The sequence below is a fragment of the Arabidopsis lyrata genome, assembly GCF_000004255.2.
Source record: "Arabidopsis lyrata subsp. lyrata unplaced genomic scaffold ARALYscaffold_4, whole genome shotgun sequence".
In the NCBI taxonomy this organism is placed as follows: domain Eukaryota; kingdom Viridiplantae; phylum Streptophyta; class Magnoliopsida; order Brassicales; family Brassicaceae; genus Arabidopsis; species Arabidopsis lyrata.
In genome coordinates, this window is record NW_003302552.1 from 1,127,451 (window position 1) to 1,152,260 (window position 24,810).

The window sequence follows — 24,810 nt, forward strand, 5'->3', positions numbered from 1 at the left end:
ATCCATAAATTATTCAATCAAGGGCACAATCCATAAATGCCATTATAAAAAAGGGCAAAATCCGTAATAATCCCCTAATTACAAATTAGTAGTTTCATCATCCAGATTCAATAGACAGACGACAGTTGTTTCATATTTTATTTGAGTAATCTATATTTTTTAGATAAAATATTTGCATTTTGTTTGGCGTTCGAAATAGTTTTACCTCCTCATCAAATACTTTTCTTACATAAAATTATGACAATAAAACGTTTGGTATTTTCGAAATGCAAGAAGCTATATTGGCATAATAGTAGTCAAAGTGTGATTAGTCTATGAAAGTAGCATAAGACTACACAAATAATATGTGTCTGGTCCTAGAACGTAACATACTACAAAATAGCCAAACACGTAGGTATGCATGCAAATGTACGTTAAAAGCTGTAACAGAACAGACAAACAAACAAAAAAGTTAGGAGAAAAAAGTGATAGGTATCAATGAATAGTTAAGATGGGATAGAGGTAAATTAAAAAACCGACCTATTACAAACAATTTAATAAAAGTATCACAAGAGTACAGAGACTAAAACAGTAGCTATGGTTTTATTTTGGCGTCTCTGTAATAAATTGGTTTCTGGGGATCTTCGTCCTATCTCCCATGCCATTCACTATCAATTCATTTATTGATGCCTTCATTATTATCATCATTCTTTTGTTTTTTTGCCGATCACTTTATTTTTTAACTCGTACCATATTCTATAGCATTGATTTTCTTTATAGTCGTAGGTCGACTTTTGTTTTTATTTGATAGTAACACTTATGTGCTTGGAGATTTGTATTTTGTTAGATGTAGCTTTTTGATTTATTTAAGTGTGTACCCAGTGGCGGAGCTACGTTGGTAGCAATGGGGTCACTTGACCCCAACAACTTCAAAATTTTAACTGATTTGTTATTAAAATTTAAGAATAAATTAGAGAATATGCTTGAAATTCTTTATATTGACCCCATTAAAATATGTTTAAATCTTTTATTTTATTTTTGTATAACATATTGACCCCATTAGAAATTGATTCTAGATCCGCCACTGTGTGTACCTTTTTGTCGACCAAAAAAAAAAGAGTGTTTACTTTGTAGTTTGTAGTTTTGTAAATCCAATCTTTATTATTTTTATTCACCATTGAACTTAACCCATCTATATTAGATAAATCATTGGGATCAATTAGGGATCAAATGATTGAGGAAGAGAAATATTAATAGATGAACAAAGATTTTGTATTTCAAACCAAAAAAAAAAACAAAGATTTTGTAGAATAGTCATAAAATGTAAAAATATTGTTTGAACAAATTAATAACATCTTCTTTGGTTAGTTATATTCATTTATATCATACTAGTATATATGTGACCATTAAAAAAACTATGAAATTTTACGGAGATTTAATGAGTTTATAATGGCTAATTAACTATGATTGAAATTACAGTAGAAAAACTAAAACTCTAGTGATCTCTATATCCAAAATAAAATTTTCAACCATTACTAGACTACCATGAAGTAGTTGTATATATGTAGCAAATTTACTTTAAAAAAAAAACCTGATAAATATTTTTAGAAAATAGCAAAAAAATACATTTTTCTATTTTAGAGATGTAAAATAATAATAACCATTCATCACCTATAACATTTTTACTGCATCCACCGTTATTATCACTATACTAACATTACCTCAGTTTCAGCATTATAGCTTAGCAATAAATAGCTGAACAAATGTAGTTGGTATCATTGTTATAGCTAGTGGTGCGCAACATGTTTATTTTTCTATTCACCAGGTGATGAATGATGATGGCTTATCGGATCAAGTCTTGATTCGAACATTAAATGTTTTACAAGGATCGATGATATATAAACAAGTTAAAAATGGCTCACATCCATAGATCGATCCAATAATCGAATATCTTCTATGCATAATTCATTTATACACATTCACTGCACTGTATTAACCCAATCATATTTGCCCCATCTACTACATTAAATTCTGTCAAAGATTCAATAGTGTTACACAAAAACGGTCAAACAACGAATGATTCTCCACAAGTATTTTATATAGTCAAAAATTTTAATCCTAAATTTTAGTGTCAATTTTTCTTGAGTTAATTTCAAAACAGGCATTTGTTTCGTATATTTATTTTATTTTAGGTACATCTGATATGTTTTTACGAAAAGAGGTACTCCCTCTCATGTGCAAAGTCATTTCTATCCTTACAGAGATGATGTTACGAATTTTTTTTCTCAATCGCTTAAATTAATATTTTTTCTCAAGTATTTTATATAGTCAAAAATTTTAATCCTAAATTTTAGGCTGTGAATGGGAGCACAGATAAGTAGCAGACCGTCCTTTAGTGTATCAGAAACGCAATTATGCTTCCATTCACCAAAGAAAAAGTCAAATATGTGGTTCTTTATTAAAAAATTAAAAAATATTGATTTCACTGTGGCGTTTCTAAAAACATGAGTAACATTAGTGATCCGCCTGTAACAGTAGGATATCCTCAAATTTGAGGTGTTTCATGTACGGTTCAACATTTCTTCTCTATTTTTATATTTCTTTCACTTGATAATACTATAAACAACCATACTAATCATTTTCTCTTTTAAAAATTATTATTTTCGTTCACCTCAAAACATTAGAGAATTTGGTTTTATATTAATTAAAAGAATGATTTTAGGTAATAAAACAATCCAAATTAAAAATATTACTTTGGCTTGGACAAAATACTACAAAACCGAACTGATCAAAAAAATGAAAATCGAACCAAATCCAATATAAGAATGGATCCTAAATTTATATATCCGAAGAACTAGAACCGAACTTGACCCAAACCGAGAACTGAAAAGGTATCCAAAATACCCAAAATTAATTATATTTAGATTTTATATAATTTAAAATTGTAAGTGTAATGTATTCAACTAATTAAGATATTATACACTCCATATTAGGTGCAATTAGGAGATTCCCAAGTGTGTTTATTTTTCTTTCTATTTATTTATTCATACAAATATTATAACAATAGTATAAATAATAATTTATCTATTGATTAAATTTTAGTTCACAAATAAAAAATAAATTATGTGGATTAATGTACGTATTGTAAGTATTTCATTATAATCTAATACATTTAAATTTACTGAAAACATATTTAATAATACTGATAAATATATTTTCAGTTATAATTCAAAATGTTAGCATAATATAATTAGAAACATACATAAAACATATTTATTAATAATTTTAATTTATGAAGTACTATGATTTCATTTTATATTGTAGACGTCCAATGAAATGAGTAAATAGTTTTATGGATGCTACCATAAAATATTTTATTTAAAATTAGTATTTTTTACAATATAAATATTTCGTCCGTATTGTCGGATCCGCTTTTACCATTCAACACATATTTTAAAGCGTACAAACCGCTTGATCCGCACTTGTACCGCCAGATCTGCTTGATCCGCTTTTGTTCTGCTTGGTACGCCTGATCCGCTCCGCCCGATACGCTTTCTCCATTCGGAGCCTTAGTGTCAATTTTTCTTTACCAGCTACGAGACTAGACTGATCGGTAGGCTAAAGGCTATAATAGCATATATATATATATATATATATATATATAGCCCATAGATTTATAAATCTGTATTACTAAAAAGAAAAATTTTAGGTGCTAAACAAGCTTCATTTTACTTTCTAGAGGTAATTTGTTAGATAGCCAAAATATTAAACATTCATAAGCAAGTGAATATTTATTTACACGATACGACGAAAATGTTTTCTGTGTTTATTACATATTTGTTGTTATTTTACTAAATAACGTGTTATCTGATAAAATAATACTCACTCCGTTTCAAAATATAAGATATTTTGGAAAAACTTTTTGTTTCATTATATAAAATGTTTTCAAGTTTCTATGAAAATTATAAATTAAATAAAAAAATTTTAATTATTTATATTATACAGTCTTGTTTATGATTAGTTGAATTTTTAAAAATAGATATTTTTAAAAATACGTGCTTTTAACTAAAACATTTTATATTTTAAAACGAGGGAGTATATAATACAAAGGGAGACTCACAAAAATGCCCTTTTTTCAATACCCCTTTTCAAAAATGCCCCATTTGGCTGTCCATTTTTAAAAATACCCCTTTTTATGTACAAATGACTAAATTACCCTTCTTTTAATAAAAGATATCACAAATATATAAAGAAATATAACAAAATTAGGTCCACAAAATACAAAATATTTTTTGGCGGGAAAAGTGATCCCGCAATTTTTCCCGCCAAAACACTTGTAAAACTTGTAAAACCTTTAAAATACCTTGTAAAATTTTCCCGTAAAATTTTTTCCCGCCAAAAAACTTTTTTTGCGGGAAAAGTGATTCCGTAATTTTTTTGGCGTTGGTGGGAAAAATTTACAAGGTATTTTAAAGGTTTTTTACAGGGTATTTATAAGGTTTTACAATGTATTTTAAAAGATTTTACAACGTATTTATAAAGTATTTATAAGATATTATAAGATTTTACAAGCTATTTTATAAGGTTTTACAAGTTATAAGGTTTTACAAGTTTTTTATAAGGTTTTACAAATTATAAATACCTTATAAAACCTTATAAGTACCTTGTAAAACCTTTTAAAATACATTGTAAAACCTTACAAAACATTTGTAAATACTCCGTAAAACCTTTAAAATACTTTGTAAATTTTTTCCGCCAAAAAAATTTCGCCAAAAAAATTGCGGAATCACTTTTCCCGCAAAAAATTATTTTTGGCGGGAAATTTTTTTACGGGAAAATTTTACAAGGTATTTTAAAGGTTTTTACAAGTGTTTTGGCGGGAAAATTGCGGGATCACTTTTCCCGCCAAAAAATATTTTGTATTTTGTGGACCTAATTTTGTTTCAAATAAGGGTAAAATGGTCATTAAAAATTAAAAGAGAGTAAACTTAAAAATGGACTCTCAAAGATGGCATTTTTGAAAAGGGGTATTGAAAAAGGGGCATTTTTAACAATTTCTCTACAAGGTGTCTCTTGATAAAATAACTTAATATCATATAAAATTAGGTGAAATTGGATAAATAACTTATACAATAATATTTTACTATGTGAAATAACTTTGGAGTATGATTGTAAAGTTAAAAGTAATTTTACAAATTTTTATAACTAGTGTAGTTATTTAGTACATACTACATACATATAATATCAGTCTACTGTAATAGCATGTATGTTGTAGATAAATTTAAATATCTGTTTTATTTTTATATAATATTAAGTAATAATATAATTTTTAAAATTTTAAACTAGGTGCTAAACAAGCTTTATCCTCTTAAAAGGTTAAAATGAGTGGGGGCTATATATAATAGCATTAGCATGTAGCCCATAAGTTGTATGTTGAAAAAAAAAAAGATTAATACCAAAATCAATCATTTACTTATAATTAACCATGGAGTAGAAAAGCAATTACACAAATAGAGTAACTTCAAAAAAATTTACAGCTTTTTAGGTAGTAGTCATTTAGAGTATTTCTTAAATCTCTCTATAAAATAAAATAAAAATCATATAGATAATCCCAATATCCAAACCTTTCCACTATAATTGAGAAAAAAGACTCCTTTTTAAATTCAACCTCTCCCACCACCTCTCTGCAATTCTCTAAAATCTCTTTCTCAGAGCCAAAACCAAAAATCTCAGTCACGAGGTTGAAGAAGAAGAAGAAAGAAGCAAAAAAATGATAAACGGCTGGAGAAGAGCTTTTTGCACTTCCATACCAAAAGAAACAAACCAAAACAACGACGACGGAGATTCACCGGAAAATCAACGTTTCCGTCACAAATCAACCTCTCGATTCGGCTTTTTCTCGACTCCTTCCACGCCTCGTTCTGATTCCGGTACTGGAACTTACAGCCTCCGTTGCCGGACTTCAACAGCCACCGCCGTCACCACCACTACTCCGTCTCTTCCCGGAACTCCGAAGCTTAAGTGCAAAACCACCACCACCACCGGAGAAACAACTCCGAGAAATATAAGCCTCGTCTCTCTTTTAACACCTTCTTCTTCTCCTATTTCTCCGGCGAGCTTCTCTCTTCTCAAATCCAAACTCCGATTCAACAAAGTAAAAACATTTCTTCGATTCAAAATTTTTGTTTCTTAAGATTTTGATTTTTTTGGCTAATTGTTTTGATTTTGGATTTGAGCAGAGTAGCAACAACAAATGTGGAATCTGTTTACAGAGTGTGAAAGGCCAAGGTACGGCGATTTTCACGGCGGAGTGTTCACACACGTTTCATTTTCCTTGCGTAACCTCACGCGCCGCCGCGAATCATAACCGTCTTGCTTCTTGTCCGGTTTGTGGATCTTCGCTTTTGCCTGAGATTCGAAATTACGCTAAACCGGAATCTCAAATCAAACCGGAAATTAAGAACAAGTCGTTGAGAGTTTACAACGACGACGAAGCTTTGATTTCATCTCCGATATCTCCCGCCGGATTTCACACAATACTTGAATCTGATGAGAACGAAGACGGCGAGGAGTTTAGTGGATTTTCCGTTAATACTCCGTCACCTTTAACGGCGAAACTGTTAACGGATCGAAACGTGGACGTTAAACTCTCGCCGGAATCGGCTATCGTTGCGGCGGGAAAAGGCTACGAGACTTATTCCGTCGTCATGAAGGTGAAATCGCCACCGTTTCCGACGGCGCGTGGATTTACGCGTAGAGTTCCCGTGGATTTGGTAGCTGTTTTAGACGTGAGCGGAAGAAATTCTGGTGGGAAATTGGAGACGATGAAACGAACGATGAGGATTGTGATTTCGAATCTCCGGGAGACGGATCGTTTATCGATTATCGCGTTTTCGTCGAGCTCGAAACGGTTATCGCCGTTACGGAGGATGACGGCGAACGGAAGGAGATCAGCGCGAAGAATCGTCGATATCATCACCGTTCCGGGATCCGTTGATTTCTCCGGCGAAGGGATGAGTGTGAACGACGCGTTGAAGAAAGCGGTTAAGGTGTTAGACGATCGCCGGCAGAAAAACCCTTTCACCACCGTCTTCGTTTTAACGGATCGTCAGGCCCATCAAGCGGCCCAATTAGCCCATTCGAGAATCCCTATACACACCATATGGCTAAGCCACACGCTTCCCGAATACGCGTTTGCGAGGACCATCAACGGTTATTTGAGTTTGTCGGTTCAGGATCTCGGTTTACAGCTTGGTTTAATATCCGGGTCGGGTCAAGGAGAGATAACTTCTGTTTACTCTCTTACGGGTCGACCCGCTTGGCTTGGAACCGGTTCAATCCGGTTAGGTGATATGTACGCGGAGGAAGAAAGAGCGTTGCTGGTTGAAATCAAATCACCGGTTAACAATTCCTTAACCGGAAATCGATCTCACAAAATCATGACCGTTCGATTTCGTTACGTGGATCCAACAACTCAGGAATTAAGAACCCCCGAAGATCGCGCGCTTTTGATACCTACTCCTCTAACCGTCCGATCATCAACCAATCCAAACATCTCACGGCTCAGAAACCTCCACGTCAGCACTCGAGCTATCGCAGAGTCTCGGCGGCTAATAGAGCGCAACCATTACTCCGGAGCTCAGAGATTGCTGACGTCAGCTCGAGCTTTGCTTGTGCAGCACGGTTTGAGCTCGAGCGACATTTGTTTACGTGGCTTGGACGCAGAGATAGCTGATCTTAACGGTGTGAGAGGAAGACACGTGGCGGCATCGGAGAGTTTGGAGTCGCTTACTCCGACGTCGGCTTGGAAAGCGGCGGAGAGGTTGGCTAAAGTGGCGATGGTGAGGAAACATATGAACAGAGTCAGTGACTTGCATGGTTTCGAAAACGCTAGATTTTAGTTTTTTTTTTTGTTAATGTATTTAAATATATTTCCTTAATTAGAGTAAGAACTTGTGTAATAATCTGATACAAACAAATAGAAATGGTGCATAAATGGAGTTATATTTGGTCAAATGATAAGATTGGATAGTTATCTTTATACCATTAAGCTATTATGTGATTTCATTTCTCACATTAAAGTTGATTATACAACTTTTTTTTGTAGACATTGCATTAGGTAGTAGGTTTTACCAAATCAATTAAAAAAGTTATCATTTTAATATTTAAAATTTTGTAAATAACAAACTATTAATCCGCTTTCAAATATCAATACTAAAATTAATCTTACAAGCTCTGAGAAAGTCGTGTAATAAATGATAAGAGAACATCAATGTGAAAATGAATTGGTGGTATTTGATTGAAAATATGACTCGAGCTAGCTCTTCCATTTGTGTTGTTGTAAATTTTAAAGGCATTTAAAATGCTTTTAACATACATTTAACATGATGAACATGGTATGATCTTTTGTTTTAATTACTTAATTAATCTTTTATGAGAATATTTTTTTTTCTTTTTTTTTCTTTTGCTTTATAATTGTTTAAAGTGAAACTTTTTAGACAGAGAATATATTCTATGTGTACTTCTTCATAATGGGTAGTACATTTATAAATACTAAAATGTAGTCAAAAACAAGGATTGTAGCCTTTTAGCGGCTACACACTAATTAAATTCGTTGTATCCAATGATGGTCAACAAAATATTTTCAAAGCAATACAATAAATCAGCAATAAACAATTCTAAAGAAGCCTTATTAATATGATTGCAATGCTAATAATTGAGTTTAGGATATCATTTTAACGGCGGAATTTCTTTCTTTTTGTTTGTTTGTTTGTTTGTTTCGTAGGCTTTTCAGTTTTCACACTAATTCATAGTACTATGATTGTTAGTTTCACCGCTCTTTTGAGTGTCGCTTGCGTAACGCACAAGATGCATCATATTTTCACAATTGCTTAGTAAATTAATCGCATAAGATATGTGTTTCGAAAAATCAGTAGTTAGATCGATTAATCGGTCATCATCTATTAACATATATAGTTTTATTCAAAATTAACTAAAGAAAATTTTCAACTTCTTAGGTAGATTAATTGTTGTAGAACTAGAATCCCCTTGATTTAATTTATGTCTAATTTTGAACAAATGTTTAATTATATGAACTTTTAACACAAGATAAGAGATATGTTTTACACATAATGCAATTTTTTATGGATAACAAATTTTAAACTTGTTGTAGATAGATCCGTCGTCGTGGTCTCGTGTATTACAAGCTGTTTAAATTATCTATCGTAGATGTGATGTATGTTGTAGAGAGAACTATCCGTTCTGAAATTCTTGGTATAACTGTTTATCATGATTTCATTTCACATATATTGTAGATAACTAGTATTGATCAATCAAACCTTTTTTTTAATATGACAAATACCAAATATTTATGACGATGATGTAAGTTTATCTTACCAATTTTGATAAGTCAATTAGTCACATGTCTATGATTCTATCTCAATCAGTTTCTTGAACTACTAGAAAATAAATTGCTAAAAATATCACTTTTGTTAAAAAATACAAAACTCACATATAATCATCGGCCTAAGTGTTATATACTTTCATTTTATTAGCCCGTCTAACGTATACCAACTTTAAAAATTTTGAATTTTTTTTTGTAACTTTTAGTCAAATAGAGAGAAAGAGAATAAAAGGCAAAAAAAAAAATACTTGGAAAGTAAATGTTTTTGGTACGTTTAATTTGGATAGCGATGGTGCGTGCCACTAAAGAGATGCAATAATGGTACGCACGGCTATATCTAAAAGTTCATATTATATCCAAACAAATCCAATATTTAATTTCATTTTTTAAGTACTAAGAGATCTTTAATTTTTTGTTTCTAGATTTAGTATATACATGGACAAATTATGTAAGACCAAAAGCCAAACTAAAGGCAAAAAGTAATTCACAAATTTATGTTAGTGGAGAGAGGAGAGTTTTGAAATGATCAACATGACAAAATGAGTCTAAATCATATACTATATGAAAGTTGGCCAACTCTCCATATGATTGACACATCTACCACTTTAGTATTTGCCATGTGTCCACTAAATAATTAATGTAAATTTTACATCTTCTATTTCTTAGGTTAATATATAGTATATTTATTATTTAATTATATATTTTATTTAATTTTACATATTGCATTATACTAATACTAACTTATTTTGTTATTATGTTTTTTTTAATGAAATTATTTTATTAGTTTTATATACTCCAAAGGTTTTTCGCTAATTTTTGTAATCTTAACTCAAAGTATGAGTAGATAATAGTATAGTGGATTAACTAATGGTTTGAGTAAGTTTTTCTCTTAAATTTTTGATCTATATATGACACTGAGAGTGAGGAGTACGTAAGATCATCAAATTTTTGAGGTTCTATAATCCCAACATTACTACCTATAAAATTGGTTTAGAATGAAGATTGTTTACGGATTGTGTGAGTGATGCATTGTTGAGAATGTTGCTAGAAAATGTATTTTAATACTAAGAGTAGGTGTTCATTGCATGAGTAAATGATTAGATAATTAAAAAATACATTTATCAAAATATAACATCAAATAAACTAAAATAAAAAAACAGAAAAAACCTGCGGCGTAGCGCGGGTGATCTTCTAGTTAAGAGATAAAAGTAGAAGGATGAGGAGTTAGAGAAATTAGAGTCAAATGGAAATTCTTCACACCAATAGGAGGAGGTGAGAGATCATAGCTCTAAAAAAAAAAGTAATTTATTAGTAATTCATAGAAAAATGGTATACATACATTTTATAATAAGTAATTACATACCTCCAATTCAAGATACTTAAACACCGTATGAGAGTATGAATAACGAGCAAAACGGAGATAGCCACGATCTACGTTTTCAACATCGCCATAGAGAATCACGCAAAGTTGGAGAGACTGCGATGGGAAGGAGTTCAAAGGGTTTTCGATGAGTCAAGATCTCAAAGGAAGGCCAATTAGTCGCCTTGTGACTTTAGACCTTCAATACCAACAACGATAAGAGCATTTTCATCATCTTCTAAACCTTCAATGTTACCATTCTTCGCCGTAGGTGTTCACCATTATTTTGTGACAATATATCTTTCTATTATTTTTAGGGATAAATAGATTTTCTTTACAATATTTTCAAGTAAACTATTATATGATTAAAAAACTAGAATAGTACAATTACATGTCAGAGTATAGTTTGCACAAAAAATTCACTAGACCTAGGATGACTACTTGTTTCAAGGTGCATGAACTAAGGATTATGAGATCATTTATCCTTAGTTGGGATCAATTTAAAACTATAATGTGGAATTTTACCTAATATTTTGTTTATTAACTTTCATTTTTATAAGAAAAAACAAAACTTTTGTTATAATAAACATTAAAAGTTTCATATAAACCACAAAAAAATCATTTAAACTTCATATCAATTTCTATCTTTTTCTCTCTCTTTAGATTAATAAATAAATAAATTGAATGGCCTAATGGCATTTTCTTTGATTAATAAATATGGGCTAGTTTGCGACCGACATATACGTAGGCTACAAAGAAAAGAAATTGAAAACTAAATATTTTTGGTAAACTGGTACTCTTCGTTTCATGTATTGGAATCAACCTCTGATCAAAGATCAAAAGATTAATACAATGAAAAATTGCAAAATCGAAATAATTAGCTAGAGAAGTTTGACTAGTATTCACTAATAACTTTTTAATTTTTATTATATACTTTTTCCATCCATAAGAATATCAAAAAGCTCTCTAAACATAAATTTTGGTGTGTATCATTTGTATAGTTAAGTGAATGATATACCAAATTTTAAAGTGTTTTCTTTATGACGCACCAAATTTTAACGTTCACAAAATAATATACTATGATTTTGTGGTTGTCCATTTTCGTATAGATAATGATATTCGACAATCAATACATTGGTGAGTGAGTGAACGATGAATGATGGTCGTACGATGATGGTTGGGACTTCCGGCGCTGGTATTTGTGTCGGCTGCATCCGTTCGAAAGATGAATGTGGCCGTAGATCTTTGATTTTACGGTCAAGTGATCAAAGGTGGCGCGATAACGGATCTTCCTGTCATTAAAGATCCCAAGACCAGTAGACCAAACTCCAAAGACCATATGGGTATAAAGGTTTTGTTTAAAACTATAGTTTTTGTACACGAACTCAATTCAAGTTCATAAAAGAAAGAAGAAAAAAAATGACCACAAACATTTGTCTACCTTCTTTGAGAAATGCAGCATAAGAAGTTGTGAAAAGAAAGGGTTATAAAACTACTCTAAAAATATAACTGCTTACACTGCGAAGCATCAATATCTGTTGGACAATAAGGACACTTGAACGACCTTGATCCATTCCTCGACATTCTGTTGATAGACTGCTTGCAAAGGACATGACCGCAACCTAATCTCATCGGCGGGTTATCTTCACTAGAGTGTTCTTTAGAGACAGGACAAACAAAGACCGAGTAGAAGCGATATTCTTCAGAGAGTTCCACAGGTACAAGAAGTTGCTTCATTGTTTGCCACTCTTGTCTTTTCTCTGGCATCACGGTTAAGTATTTCAAAAACGTCGGTAGAACTTGTGAACCAGCTGCAACTGTTACACTTAAAGGGCTCTCTGATGATTCACCGAGTAGTTTGCAGTATTGTCGGGTTAGTTCCTTGGCAGCGTTGGTCCATAATACCGGTGAGAGGAAATCTGAGTACGGGGATTTAACGAGGTTTCTGTTCCATAAGAGAGAGCACATGAGTTTCTGAATCTCAGGCAAACAGCTATCTGAATATGCAGCAAAGTGTTTTCTCGCGTAGTTGATAGCTTCTTTGGAGTTTTTGTCTTTTGCTATTTCCAGGAAGTGAAGGCTGTGAAGTTTCAACTCAAGATCTGACTTTGCTTCCTTTATCTTCTCAGAGTTTGAAGCTACCCACTTAAGAGCTGGTCCAAGATCTCGTTTTCCCATGGCTTCAAGTATCATATTCATTTCCATGAAGGCTTTCGTAACAGAAGATTCAACAAGCTCAGGCTCACCAATCTCAGAAACGAAACTATCACCAATTTCATACATGCCTTGCCTGTAGAAAAACTGAGCTATTATCTGGTGAACAGTATGACGATCAAACTCGATGTTTCTATAAGCCGTCGATATATCTGGATTCAGAGTTTTATCCAAAGCTTTCGGATATTTGGTCAGAGCACCATTTACTTCTTTCTGAGACGCTTCTAGTTGATTGATTGGAGAAATCTCCTCAAAAGTTTTCTTCAGATCAGCAACAACAGATTCATGATTATCCTCATGTATCGTATCCAATGCCTTGTTGATTTCTTGAGACAGTCTATCTACAACTTCCTGCGTTTTGCTATAGCAAAGCTTCTGCTTTTTGGCAACACGATCAAACGCATCTTTAACATTCTTTAGCTCCATTCTACGATAGTCAAATACACTGAGAAATCTACATGAACGAAAGAAACAAGCATCATCAACAAAGAAGGTCTCAGATAATCTCCATAACCAAATCTAATCTAATCTAATCGATCAACACCAAACATTTCTGATTGTTCGTATAAGCCAAATGATCCAGGAATCGAAAGATCAAAAACAGAGAGAATCTGACGAGGTCGCGAATAAGAAACCGTCGATGAAGCGAAGAAGAATTTACAAATTAAAGAAACCGTTGAGAGTCAGAGACACATAAAGAATCTGAAAACACATGTACCTGAAGAATCGATGAAGATAATCGCCGGAAACGGAGAAAGATGAATCGGAGGAAGAAGAAGATGACGAAATTTGCAGATTTCGATTTCTTCTTCAGTTTCTTTAAAATCTCTCTGATCTTGAAGATTAATCACAGCCGTTGGATTTGATCGGTTTCTTTGAATAAGACGACCAACAATATCATTATTTGGGCCGAGAAAAAATTTACAGGCCTAATTAAAAGGCCCATTAGTCCATACCAACTAAAGGGCGGATTAAAACGCAAATGATAGTGAAACGAAAAAAAAATTGAATTGTAATCAATATTTGAAATAGGCCTGGGCAAAATACCCGGAACCGAATATCCGAACCAAAAAACCCAAAAAAATATCCGAACCAAACCCGAACCGATTTTTAAAAATATCCGAATGGTTCCTAGACCTCCTACCCGAAAAAAACTCGAACCGAACCCGAACCGAATCTAGTACCCGTGGGTACCCGAATACAAATATACACCTAAAAATATTAGTTATATTTATACTTATAATATCCGAAATACCTAAAATTACAATCATAAATCCGAATATACTAGGTATTTTTTAGTAATTCGAATACATTTGGATATATTTGGTTAAAAAGTAACTAATGATGTAGTTTTCTTTTGGGTAATTTTAGTATTTTTAGATATTTTTGGTTATATTTGGGCAAAGAGTAACCAATGTATTTTTGAGAAATCGGGTATTCCGGTTAGATTTGGGTATATACGAGTAAAAAAACCGAACCCGACCCGAATCCGAAAATATTTCGGATATTTTTGGTTATTTTCGGGTATTTTGCTTTTTTATTAAAATACCCGAACCGACCCGAACCCGAACCGAATCCGAACCGAATTTTTAGAATACCCGAATGGGTCTCGACCCCCTACCCGAATAGATCCGATACCCGAAAAAAAGAACCGAACCCGAACGGATACCCGAATGCCCATGCCTAATTTTGAAATATGAAACCTGTATTTCTTACAATTATTTTGATATATTATTTACCGTTTTTACTGTTAAAAACTGTTTACCGTTTTGTTATTAATATGATGAGGTTAAAGAAAAAACTAGAGGTCTACAAATTTTTGGAAGTAGGAGAGGTAAGAGAGGATAAAAAGGAAACATATAATTTTTAGATTTTATATAAAAAGAACAGAAAAGGAAAACATATAAGTATATAACTCTTTTCTCTATTATTGGTTTTTAGATTTTATGAAAAAGGAAACATATAACTTTGTAATAATAAAACTCTGGAAATTGCGTAATACTTTTCTATAAACTTTTTAATCTTTGATTTCTTTTTAATTTAAAATCTTTATTTAAGCAAATCGAATTTTTATACCACCACCACCATGGATGACAATTCCCGGCGGATTCTCGCTGGCAGGAAGAGATGTCTCAATTTTCACTCAATCTTTTTTAGTTTTTACCAAAAATATATTAAGGAAAAAAGAAAAAATCTATAATTTTTCTTACCAACCAAACAAAAAGTGAAAGAATCCTTAAATAAGGCAAAAAATCATAAATTTTAAATATTTTCCCATTTAAAGAGATATGCAAGTGAGAATGTTTGAGAGGCGCAACAACATGGCGCATAATAGCAAAAGACCTAATTTTGCTTCAGGGTCCTTGGATTTTCTTCCTCTTCCTCTTTATTCCCCACAAAACCTAAATCCAAACCAGAGTACCCCTCTCCTCTTCTTCTATATCCCTTTTTATCTCTTCGCAGCTTTCTCTCTTCTCTCAGATCTATATGCTTTCTCTTCGTTCCCAATCGTTCGCTTTCTCTTCGTTCCCAATCGTTCGCTTTCTTCTCTCCATCGGATTCTTCAGATCTCATCGATTTCTTGTCGTTTCATCGGATTCGTCAGATCTCATCGTTTTCTCGTCGTTTCATCGGTCCCAGATCAAATCTAGGTATGTCAATTGTCAATTTCCGATCAGATTCGTCGATTTTAGATCAGATTTGAGATCTGGTGATTGTTTTATATATTTTCCGGTTGATTTGACAAGATTTTCTGGAAACGAGATCGATTTTGTGAGTTTTCTGTGTTTTTGGTAAAAATTTCGATCTCGATTTCTTTAGTTTCTGGATTGAATTGATACGGTTTTCTGGAAACGAGATCGATTTTGTGAGTTTTCTGTATTTTTGGTTAAAAGTATGATCTCGATTTCTGTAGTTTTTGGTGAATTTATGAGATTTTCTGGAAACGAGATCGATTTTGTGAGTTTTGGTCAAAAGTTCGATCTCGAGTTCTGTAGTTTTTGTTCGATCTCAATTGCAACCTCGATTTAATCAAAAAAATTAGCATCGTTTTTGTTTGCAGGGATCTGCTAATTGGTAGGCTATCTTCAAGCAAACATGCATGGTTATGAGCATGTAAGCAAGAGGGTGATTTTGTTCATAGCTTTCGTTGAAGCTATATTGATCTGACATCGATTTGATATGTTAAATTACAGGACCTTGATGAGGAAGCTGGGTATGATGACTATTACAGCGATGATGAGGATGAATATGAGGATGAGGATGAGGAAGAGGAAGAAGAAAGACAACCTCCTAAGGAAGAATTAGAATATCTAGAATTGCGCCAAAAGTTGAAGGAATCAATTAGGAAGAACATGGGAAAAGGAAGTGCTAATGCTCAATCTTCACAAGAGAGAAGAAGAAAACTTCCTTACAACGAGTATGTGTTGGCTAATTACATTTTCAATATCCTGGAATGTGTTTTGATGATCAGCTTATTGATTTTTTTATGCAGCTTTGGTTCCTTCTTTGGTCCTTCACGGCCTGTTATTTCCTCAAGGGTTATACAAGAAAGCAAATCCTTGCTAGAAAATGAGATACGGACAGCTAAAATGTCGAATTCGAGCCAAACTGTATGTGTCTCAAATCTTTGCTTCTTTTTGTTCATTTATGATGTTTTTGCTGATAATATTGTTTGTGGGGTGCAGAAGAAAAGACCTGTTTCGACAAGCGGTTCAGGAAGTAAGAATGTGTCGCAAGAGAAGAGGCCTAGAGTTGTGAATGAGGTGAGAAGGAAAGTTGAGACTCTTAAGGATACAAGAGACTATTCGTTTTTGTTTTCCGATGACGCGGAACTTCCTGTTCCGAAGAAGGAACCTTTGTCTCGAAGTGGGTCCTTTCCCAATTCTGGTATGTTGTGTCTTTTGAAAATCTTGTTTCCGATTTGTGATCTTTAAGCATACCATTTTCATGAAGATAACTTATACAGGTTTTTTGCTGATGTTCAAGAGGCTCGATCTGCTCAATTATCAGCGAGGCCCAAACAATCATCAGGTATCAATGGTAGAACTGCTCACAGTCCCCATCGTGAGGAGAAGAGACCTGTTTCAGCGAATGGGCATTCAAGACCGTCATCCTCTGGCAGTCATATGAATCAGTCAAGAACGTCTTCCTCTGGCAGTAAAATGAATCATTTAAGACCAGCTACCTCGGGCAGCCAAATGCAAAATTCAAGACCGGCTTCCTCTGGCAGCCAAATGCAGTCGAGAGCTGTCTCAGGGAGACCTGCTTCCTTAGGCAGCCAAATGCAAAATTCAAGACCGGCTTCCGCTGGTAGCCAAATGCAACAAAGGACTGCGTCCTCAGGTAGTCAAAGACCGGGTTCCTCGACAAACCGTCAAGCACCCATGAGGCCACCAGGTTCAGGTTCCACAATGAATGGTCAATCAGCCAACCGGAATGGGCAACCGAATTCCAGATCAGATTCCCAAAGATCAGCTCTTGCGAAAGTGCCAGTGGATCATAGGAAACAGATGAGCAGTAGCAATGGAGTTGGTCCTGGTCGGTCAGCGTCGACGGCACGACCTTTGCCTTCTAAGACTTCATTGGAAAGAAAACCCTCCATCTCGGGAGGAAAGAGTTCTCTTCAAAGTGCTCAGAGACCATCCTCATCAAGACCAATGTCATCTGATCCTAGGCAACGGGTAGTAGAACAGAGAAAGGTTTCCCGTGACATGGCCACACCCCGAATGATACAAAAACAATCAGTGCCTACCTCGAAACATCAGGTATCATTCATGATCATGATCTTTCACATCTCTCTCTTAGGTCCTTCCTCTGGCCAAGGCACTAATTTGTCAAGTAATATGAACAGATGATGAGTAAACCAGCGCCCAAGAGACCTCCCTCGCGTGATATAGATCATGATAGGAGGCTGCTGAAGAAGAGGAAGCCTGCAAGAAGGTCAGAGGACGAAGAAGCTTTCGACATGCTTAGACAGTTGTTGTAAGTATTGCTTCAAACTTTCTTCTTACTCTCAAATCCATTACATTTATATTTTTTTGACGTCTCCTGATACTTATATGGGTTCTGCTTTTCAATTTCAGACCATCCAAGAGTTATTCTCGGTATGACGATGATGATATAAACATGGAAGCAGGCTTTGAAGATATCCAAAAGGAAGAGAGACGAAGGTACATGAGTATTTTGATCACAAGTTTCATTTATTTGTTTCTTCGATATTCCTTAATGATTCATGTTGAATTGTTAAATGCAGTGCAAGAATCGCAAGGGAGGAAGATGAAAGAGAACTTAAGCTCTTAGAGGAAGAAGAAAGGAGAGAAAGACTGAGAAAGAATCGGAAGCTGAGCCATTAAAAAAGTTAGACTTTTGCTCTGTCTTCTTTTAGGACTTCAAATATTTTTCAGTGTTTTCGCATTACAATCTCTTTGGCCGCTTGAGGCAAAAAAGAGTTTGACCTTTTTTTTTTGTTTTGTGTTTTCAAATTAAGGATCTTTTGTTCTTGAAATTAGTAGTAACTTTATTGGGGGATTAGCCAAAAATCAATAACATGTTGAAATTGTACAATTAGAAGACTTAACACTTTAGGAGTATCCGAGAAAAGAAATAACTCAAACGCGGTCCAGGAATGCCATAACAGACACTGGCTACACATCCTATTGATCTAACGGTACCACAAAACACAATCTTAGGAGGTTCTCACAAAAAAAACCTTTCCTGAAGGAACTCGAGAAGCTGTCTCTAAACTTCTAAACAGAGCATAAGTTGTATAAGACTTAAGAGGTTCTCATTGAAACTCCCTGAATCTCTAAACTAACCACCAAGAAGCAGAGTTAGCTCTGATTTTCATAGTAAGAAGCAGTTTCTTTGACATTATTATCTCACCTTGTCATCCATGACGATAAAGGGACCTTCTCCTCCATTACCATTCCGCTGTTTGTCAGTTTCAGCGGTCCCTTAAGCGCTAGTTTAGCTTCTTCGGCCTCGGCCAGCACCTACCAAAGACACCGCTTTTATTGAGCTGAGCACGCCATGCAGCTAAGACCCTAGTGTACGTTTCCGAAGCTCTCGGAAACCTTACCTAAATCCATATAAAGCATCGACATGACAAGGTTTTCAAGTCAATCGCTCTCAAGTATATAGCTTCCTCTAAGGCTTTAACAACTGCTTCAAGGCTTTAAAATGCGTAGGACATAGAACTGCAGCTTCTCTAATAAAAAGTGGTTGGTGTAGCTCATGAAGTGTGTTCATCCGATATGGTTGATTAGATAGGCATTCATCATTCTAGATAGACTCTTCTTGTCAATGAAAAGGAATCTAATACAAGAAGAAAAATAAGATTGGAGCAGAAATGGACACAGCAAAATGAGGAAGAATGGAATGGAAAGACAGAGAGATGAGCCAAAAATCAATAACATGTTGCAATCTGTTCAATGTTCAAAGCGAAAATATTTGATTCCCTGAGCATAAGAGTAAAGCTTTCTGGCAAATTATATAAATCTCACACACAAAAGATACCTAAAACAAGTTATATGTGATATAAAATAAAAACAAGGATTGAGAATATTCAGGCAGAGAGAGAAGCAGCACATAACAAGTTAAGGCCGCCACTATGTGAGAGGACAGCACCGGACCACTCAATGTTCACCCAAACCTCCCCCCATCCCTCGGCTCCCTGGCTTCTGGTCAGGGAAAGCTCGGCACACCAAAGCTCCAAAATCTGATCAGGACCTTGAGGCCGGGCTTCCCAGAAGATGCCCACCCTCTGAGCAGAGAAGGGGCAGAGTTTGATGATATCAAAACCACCACAGTGTTGCTGCTGCAGCTCTTCCAAACCCTTCACTTCCTTCCAAACAGTCTCATTTGGAAAACGCCACAGTATCCTCCCGCCGACACCACGGCAGAACAATGCCTCAGCTAAAAGCCAATCGTTTCTACTTTCCGGGTTAGACTCTTTTATTCCGCTTGTCACAAACATACAATTACTTGGTGAGAAGGAAAAGATTTGACCATCCTCATCCACCACGTAAACATTCTTGTCGTCTAACACCACACTTTGTTGGATTTTGAGGGGCATCTTGGGCGTAAACACATACAACAAGTCCCAAGTTCCGGTTTCCATATCAAATACCTCTACCCAGTTTGAGGAATCAGCGACATCCCAGCACCCTCCAAACACGATATCTTCTTCTTGTCTATCAAGCTTGCTGATGCTCCGCTTCGAGCCATCTTCATGGACGTAATGCGGTACACTGTGTGGTTGATACAATCAAAAAACCTAACTTCCGATGTGGGTTTGCCGTTCACAAGTCCACCGATCATATAGATCCCCCAATCCGTCTGCACGAAACAGGACCCTTCTTCCGGGGCCGGAAGCAAGCTCGAATGGACCGGTTTGAGCAGACGTTGCACGGGGTGGAGGACGAACCACCGTGGGCTTGGATCTGGATACATGTGCATAAATACGTACAAATATGGCTCCACGCTACCCATCTGAAATCTCAAGGCCCTGAGATTATGGGACTCTGAGACAAACCGGTGTCTCCTGGAGACCATGGCTAAGGCCACCAGGTCCAATCTCGACACCTGAGCCAGGTAATCCACAGCCACCTCATCTGGCAGCGACCACCATAACCCACACACCTCCCTCTCATTCATTGATTGATTCCCGGTGGGATCAGTTCCGCTTCTCGCGCTAGGGCTTTCTGTGAGAGAGGATATTGACGTAGCTGAAGTAAAGATAACGCGAGGGTAATGTTGAGTTCTAAGAATACCCGTTAGTCGTCTAGCCTTCTTAAACCCGTTGAGTTTGAGTTCTCAGAGAGAATACCTTGAAAGGGTTTAAGGAAAAAGAGAGAAGACCTTTAAAGGGTTCTTTGATTAATAATAAGAAGAAGATCCTGTACAACGACGACCAAGCTAATCTCTATTTATAGAAACTTTGTAACACCAAGAGAACTAGAAATCCCAATCTAAAGAGGAAAACACCCAAAAGATTAAGGAAACGTATCACCAACGAAAAGTAAAACTCAATGTGATTAGGAGATGTCACGCTGTATCAGATCCATCCAGACACAACCTAATCTCAATTATTTATATATACAATTGTAGTTTAGTTAAAAGGAAACAATACTGCTGAAAAAAGGAAAAAAAAAAAAAAAAAAAAAAGGAAACAATACTAAAGACATTGAATCATTTGGATTGAAATGGACGAATCAAGCGGTTTAGGGCGGTTCAGTTAGTGCTAATGCTCAATGTTATCACAAGAGTTAATTTAAGAAGAAAAGACTTGTTTCAACGAGTGGTTCAGGCACTAAGAATGTATCACAAGAGAAGCGGCCTAAAGTTGTGAATGAGGTGAGAAGGAAAGTTGAGACTATTCGTTTTTGTTTTCCGATGACGCGGAGCTTCCTGTTCCGAAGAAGGAATCTCTGTCTCGAAGGAATCTGTTGGAAACCTTCCAAGTTAGTGAAAGCAGAGGATTCTTTTGGTAAAACCAGAGAGGATGATAAAGAAAAAGAAACAGAGAGAGAAAAAGAATATTTCTTTATTCACGTGTAGTTAGTTCCTTTTAGCTGATAAAATTTCACTTTTTCTAAGTCCAATATTTCTTTGCCTTTTCCTTTTTTTTTTTGCTAAGAACTTTGTTTGAGTTATCAAATGGTGGTCACCAAAGAAGAAGATTGTCTTCCTCCTGCGACGGAGACGCCGAGATGTTATTCTCCTTCATCTACTACTCCTCTTGCGGAGTTAGAGACTGTTCGAAGCATAGAAATCGTCGAATCTTCCTTTCTCTCTCCCGTTTGGTATATTGTTCGTTACTTACTCTTTATTCTTTCTCTTTGTTTGCCATGAAATTCGAAGAAAAATGATACATAGTGATTATTTGTTTTTGTTCTGTTTAAGACTCTATCTCTTTGCATTCAATTATATATATGTTCAAGATACATTTTTGTTTTAGATATTGAGTTTGAACTTTGAGACATAGACTCTTGATTACACTTTCTGCATCATTATTTTCTTGAATATACTTTTCCAGGTTACTAGTGATCTTTTGCATCATTAACTTGTTAAACTACATGGATCGTGGTGCGATAGCGAGCAACGGTGTCAATGGAAGTACTAGGAGTTGTAATGATAAAGGCAAATGCACTCTTGCAACTGGAATTCAGTAAGATATTATTTTGATGCAGGGTAGAATCAGGATGATTATTCAACATATTTTTTTCTTAAGTTAGGGCTGCTTTGATGTAAAAGTTGCTTCTTCTAGGGGACATTTTAACCTAAGTAATTTCGAAGATGGTGTATTGTCATCTTCATTTATGGTTGGACTTCTTATTGCATCACCAATCTTTGCTTCATTGGCAAAAAGGTGATCAGAAAGAACTTTCATTTTTGTTATTTTCCCTCTTCTAATTGATGTCTAAAAAAGTTATTAAAGTTGGTTTGTTTGTGTTTAGTGCAGTTTCAATCCATTTAGACTTATTGGAGTAGGTTTAACTGTTTGGACTATTGCAGTTCTTGGTTGTGGCAGTTCCTTTGCCTTTTGGTTTATCGTCTTATGTCGTATGTAAGTTGTTTTGTTTTGTTAGTAAACCTTATGATTGATTTTGTTTTTGTTTTCGCCATATGCGACTTTTTGTCATTGGATGCAAATACTCTTATTATTACTCGTAGGTTCGTTGGTGTAGGTGAAGCTTCTTTCATTAGTCTTGCAGCTCCATTTATAGATGAAAATGCTCCTCAAAAACAGGTCTCTGTTTGATATTTGTTTTGAACTTCTTATGAAGCCAAATGCACCCCTATATTTATAAACCTTGTTTTATTTATAGAAAGCTGCATGGCTGGGACTGTTTTACATGTGTATACCAAGTGGTGTTGCTCTTGGTTATGTCTATGGCGGATACGTAAGTTATATTTGATGTCAAAACACTTTTAAAAATACGAAAAACGCAATCCGTGATTCCTTTTGTTACTTTTAGGTCGGAAAACATATTAGTTGGCGCTATGCGTTTTGGGGTGAAGCTGTTTTAATGGCTCCATTTGCTGTCCTTGGTTTTTTAATGAAACCTTTGCAGTTAAAAGGTTAGGAACAAATCGTGTCTTATGTTATATATTAAGCATGTAATGTTAAAGATATTGATCTGAGAAAAATATTAAACAGGGTTTCCTTCTAGTGATTCGATAAAGACGGTTAGATCAATTGAAGTAATCGCTTCATCAGTAGGTGATTTTTCTATTCTCTCATCTATGGTAATGTTAATGTGCTCTGATTATACAATTGTGCAGTGACACTTGCCTTTTGCAGGCTCAGAGACATCGAAAAACAACAATCGTCTTCAGGTTGGTAATGAGATTGAGCATGATCAGTTTGAGGTCTCAATTGAAACTAGCAAGTGAGTAGATTTCATTGTATCTTTTTTTTTTTTTTCTTCCATAGCTTATTTATATTTCAACTGTGGTAGGTCAAGTTATGCGAAAGCGGTTTTAAATTCATTTACTGGATTTGCAAAAGACATGAAAGTTCTGTATAAAGAAAAGGTCTTTGTTGTTAATGTATTAGGTAATGTTTTCCTCTTACTTTTTCTGTACTTCTTGTTACACTATTTATCTTCTTTGTTGATTGATGATACATGCACTTGCCTTTAAACAGGTTATGTATCATACAATTTTGTTATAGGAGCATACTCATATTGGGGACCAAAGGCGGGTTATAATATTTATAAGATGGTAAAACTGTCATTCATCAAATTCTCTTTCTCTTGTTTCATATCAAATTCATCTTTGGGATTTCATGAAAGATTCAAGAACTGTATCATGACAGAAAAACGCGGATATGATCTTCGGGGCAGTAACTATCATTTGTGGGATCGTTGGAACATTATCAGGAGGCTTTCTACTTGATCGCGTCACTGCGACAATTCCAAATGCTTTTAAGGTATAAAAAAAAGGCTTTTCTTCTAGTATTTCGGATTACTCAGGTTTTTATCTTTAATCTTGGATTCAGCTCTTATCCGGAGCAACATTTCTCGGGGCGGTATTTTGCTTCACTGCATTTACCCTGAAGAGTTTATACGGTTTCATCGCTCTCTTTGCCTTAGGAGAGCTTCTTGTGTTTGCAACACAGGTAAAGAGTAAACTTTGAGGAGTCTTGTGTATATTGTTGTTGTAATGTAAATTTCTCATAAAGAACAGATTCGTCTTTCTTCTTCTTCAGGCTCCTGTGAATTATGTGTGTTTGCATTGTGTGAAACCAAGTTTACGACCATTATCAATGGCTATCTCCACCGTCGCAATTCACATATTCGGCGATGTTCCTTCTTCGCCTCTTGTCGGTATCGTTCAGGTAAAATATCCCTTCTTTACATCTCCAATCAGAACCTTCGGAAACCAAAATGCTCCATTGTTGTATACGCAGGATCATATCAACAGTTGGAGAAAAACGGCGTTGATTCTTACATCGATTCTGTTCTTAGCTGCTGCAATATGGCTTATAGGTAAAATAAATCTCAATTCTTTTTAACTCAAATGATGAAAGCTTTCTGGTCCAAATCAAACTTTTTGTTGCGAATTTTGCTTTTGCAGGGATATTCATAAACAGTGTAGATCGGTTTAATCAAGAAGAAACTGGAAGTGAGAACACAAGGAGGCAAGAACTATCGATTCTAACTCCATAAAAACTTTAGCTAAATAGGAATCTATCTGTATTGAAATTTTAACAGAGTCTTGTACAGTTCCAAAACACTGTTTAACGTTTTGAAAACATGATTCCGCTATCTTTTTACCATACCAAAACATTCATGAAGTTCATTAGACGTTTTATAAATATAATTAAGTGAAACGAAAAGTTAATCAT

General features: G+C 34.8%; 6 protein-coding genes across 9 annotated transcripts; 3 read left to right on the forward strand and 3 right to left on the reverse strand.

Moving 5' to 3' along the window:
* The first annotated feature begins 5,580 nt into the window (after window positions 1-5,580).
* LOC110229410 lies at window positions 5,581-8,020 on the forward strand. Its single transcript, XM_021029506.1, has 2 exons — window positions 5,581-6,133; window positions 6,219-8,020. Exons 1-2 carry the CDS (start codon window positions 5,750-5,752, stop codon window positions 7,878-7,880), a joined length of 2,046 nt encoding a protein of 681 aa, XP_020885165.1. The 5' UTR covers window positions 5,581-5,749; the 3' UTR covers window positions 7,881-8,020.
* A 4,062-nt stretch (window positions 8,021-12,082) lies between these two features.
* On the reverse strand, window positions 12,083-13,866 carry LOC9314696 (protein RMD5 homolog A). 2 transcript variants are annotated; one of them, XM_021029791.1, is made up of 2 exons: window positions 13,688-13,866; window positions 12,083-13,412 (listed from the first exon to the last, which is right to left on the reverse strand). In XM_021029791.1, exon 2 carries the CDS (start codon window positions 13,380-13,382, stop codon window positions 12,240-12,242), a length of 1,143 nt encoding a protein of 380 aa, XP_020885450.1. In that variant the 5' UTR covers window positions 13,383-13,412; window positions 13,688-13,866; the 3' UTR covers window positions 12,083-12,239. The 2 variants fall into 2 exon arrangements, with proteins under 2 accessions (XP_020885450.1, XP_020885449.1); XM_021029790.1 differs by having other exon boundaries at window positions 12,083-13,410; window positions 13,675-13,866.
* A 1,646-nt stretch (window positions 13,867-15,512) lies between these two features.
* Window positions 15,513-18,521, forward strand: LOC110229189 (protein SPT2 homolog). Of its 2 annotated transcripts, none has more exons than XM_021028645.1 (9): window positions 15,513-15,607; window positions 16,018-16,070; window positions 16,151-16,374; window positions 16,450-16,567; window positions 16,643-16,844; window positions 16,944-17,722; window positions 17,809-17,939; window positions 18,041-18,127; window positions 18,211-18,521. In XM_021028645.1, exons 2-9 carry the CDS (start codon window positions 16,053-16,055, stop codon window positions 18,308-18,310), a joined length of 1,659 nt encoding a protein of 552 aa, XP_020884304.1. In that variant the 5' UTR covers window positions 15,513-15,607; window positions 16,018-16,052; the 3' UTR covers window positions 18,311-18,521. The 2 variants fall into 2 exon arrangements, with proteins under 2 accessions (XP_020884304.1, XP_020884305.1); XM_021028646.1 differs by having other exon boundaries at window positions 15,519-15,607; window positions 16,000-16,070.
* Window positions 18,522-19,780: 1,259 nt separating this feature from the next.
* LOC110229168 lies at window positions 19,781-20,096 on the reverse strand. The gene is given in 2 exon segments (XM_021028485.1): window positions 19,781-19,877; window positions 19,879-20,096. Coding segments are annotated over 2 exon segments (282 nt in total). The 5' UTR covers window positions 20,077-20,096; the 3' UTR covers window positions 19,781-19,793.
* On the reverse strand, window positions 20,088-20,612 carry LOC9314697 (F-box/kelch-repeat protein At5g49000). Its single transcript, XM_021027762.1, has one exon. It carries the CDS (start codon window positions 20,610-20,612, stop codon window positions 20,088-20,090), a length of 525 nt encoding a protein of 174 aa, XP_020883421.1.
* A 534-nt stretch (window positions 20,613-21,146) lies between these two features.
* On the forward strand, window positions 21,147-24,762 carry LOC9316523 (probable sphingolipid transporter spinster homolog 3). Of its 2 annotated transcripts, none has more exons than XM_021028484.1 (16): window positions 21,147-21,760; window positions 21,994-22,125; window positions 22,225-22,326; window positions 22,420-22,524; window positions 22,632-22,707; window positions 22,787-22,861; window positions 22,937-23,039; window positions 23,119-23,181; window positions 23,263-23,350; window positions 23,420-23,517; window positions 23,608-23,684; window positions 23,779-23,892; window positions 23,962-24,081; window positions 24,150-24,300; window positions 24,373-24,451; window positions 24,540-24,762. In XM_021028484.1, exons 1-16 carry the CDS (start codon window positions 21,615-21,617, stop codon window positions 24,568-24,570), a joined length of 1,560 nt encoding a protein of 519 aa, XP_020884143.1. In that variant the 5' UTR covers window positions 21,147-21,614; the 3' UTR covers window positions 24,571-24,762. The 2 variants fall into 2 exon arrangements, with proteins under 2 accessions (XP_020884143.1, XP_020884142.1); XM_021028483.1 differs by having other exon boundaries at window positions 21,148-21,760; window positions 24,172-24,300.
* The last annotated feature ends 48 nt before the right edge of the window (window positions 24,763-24,810 follow it).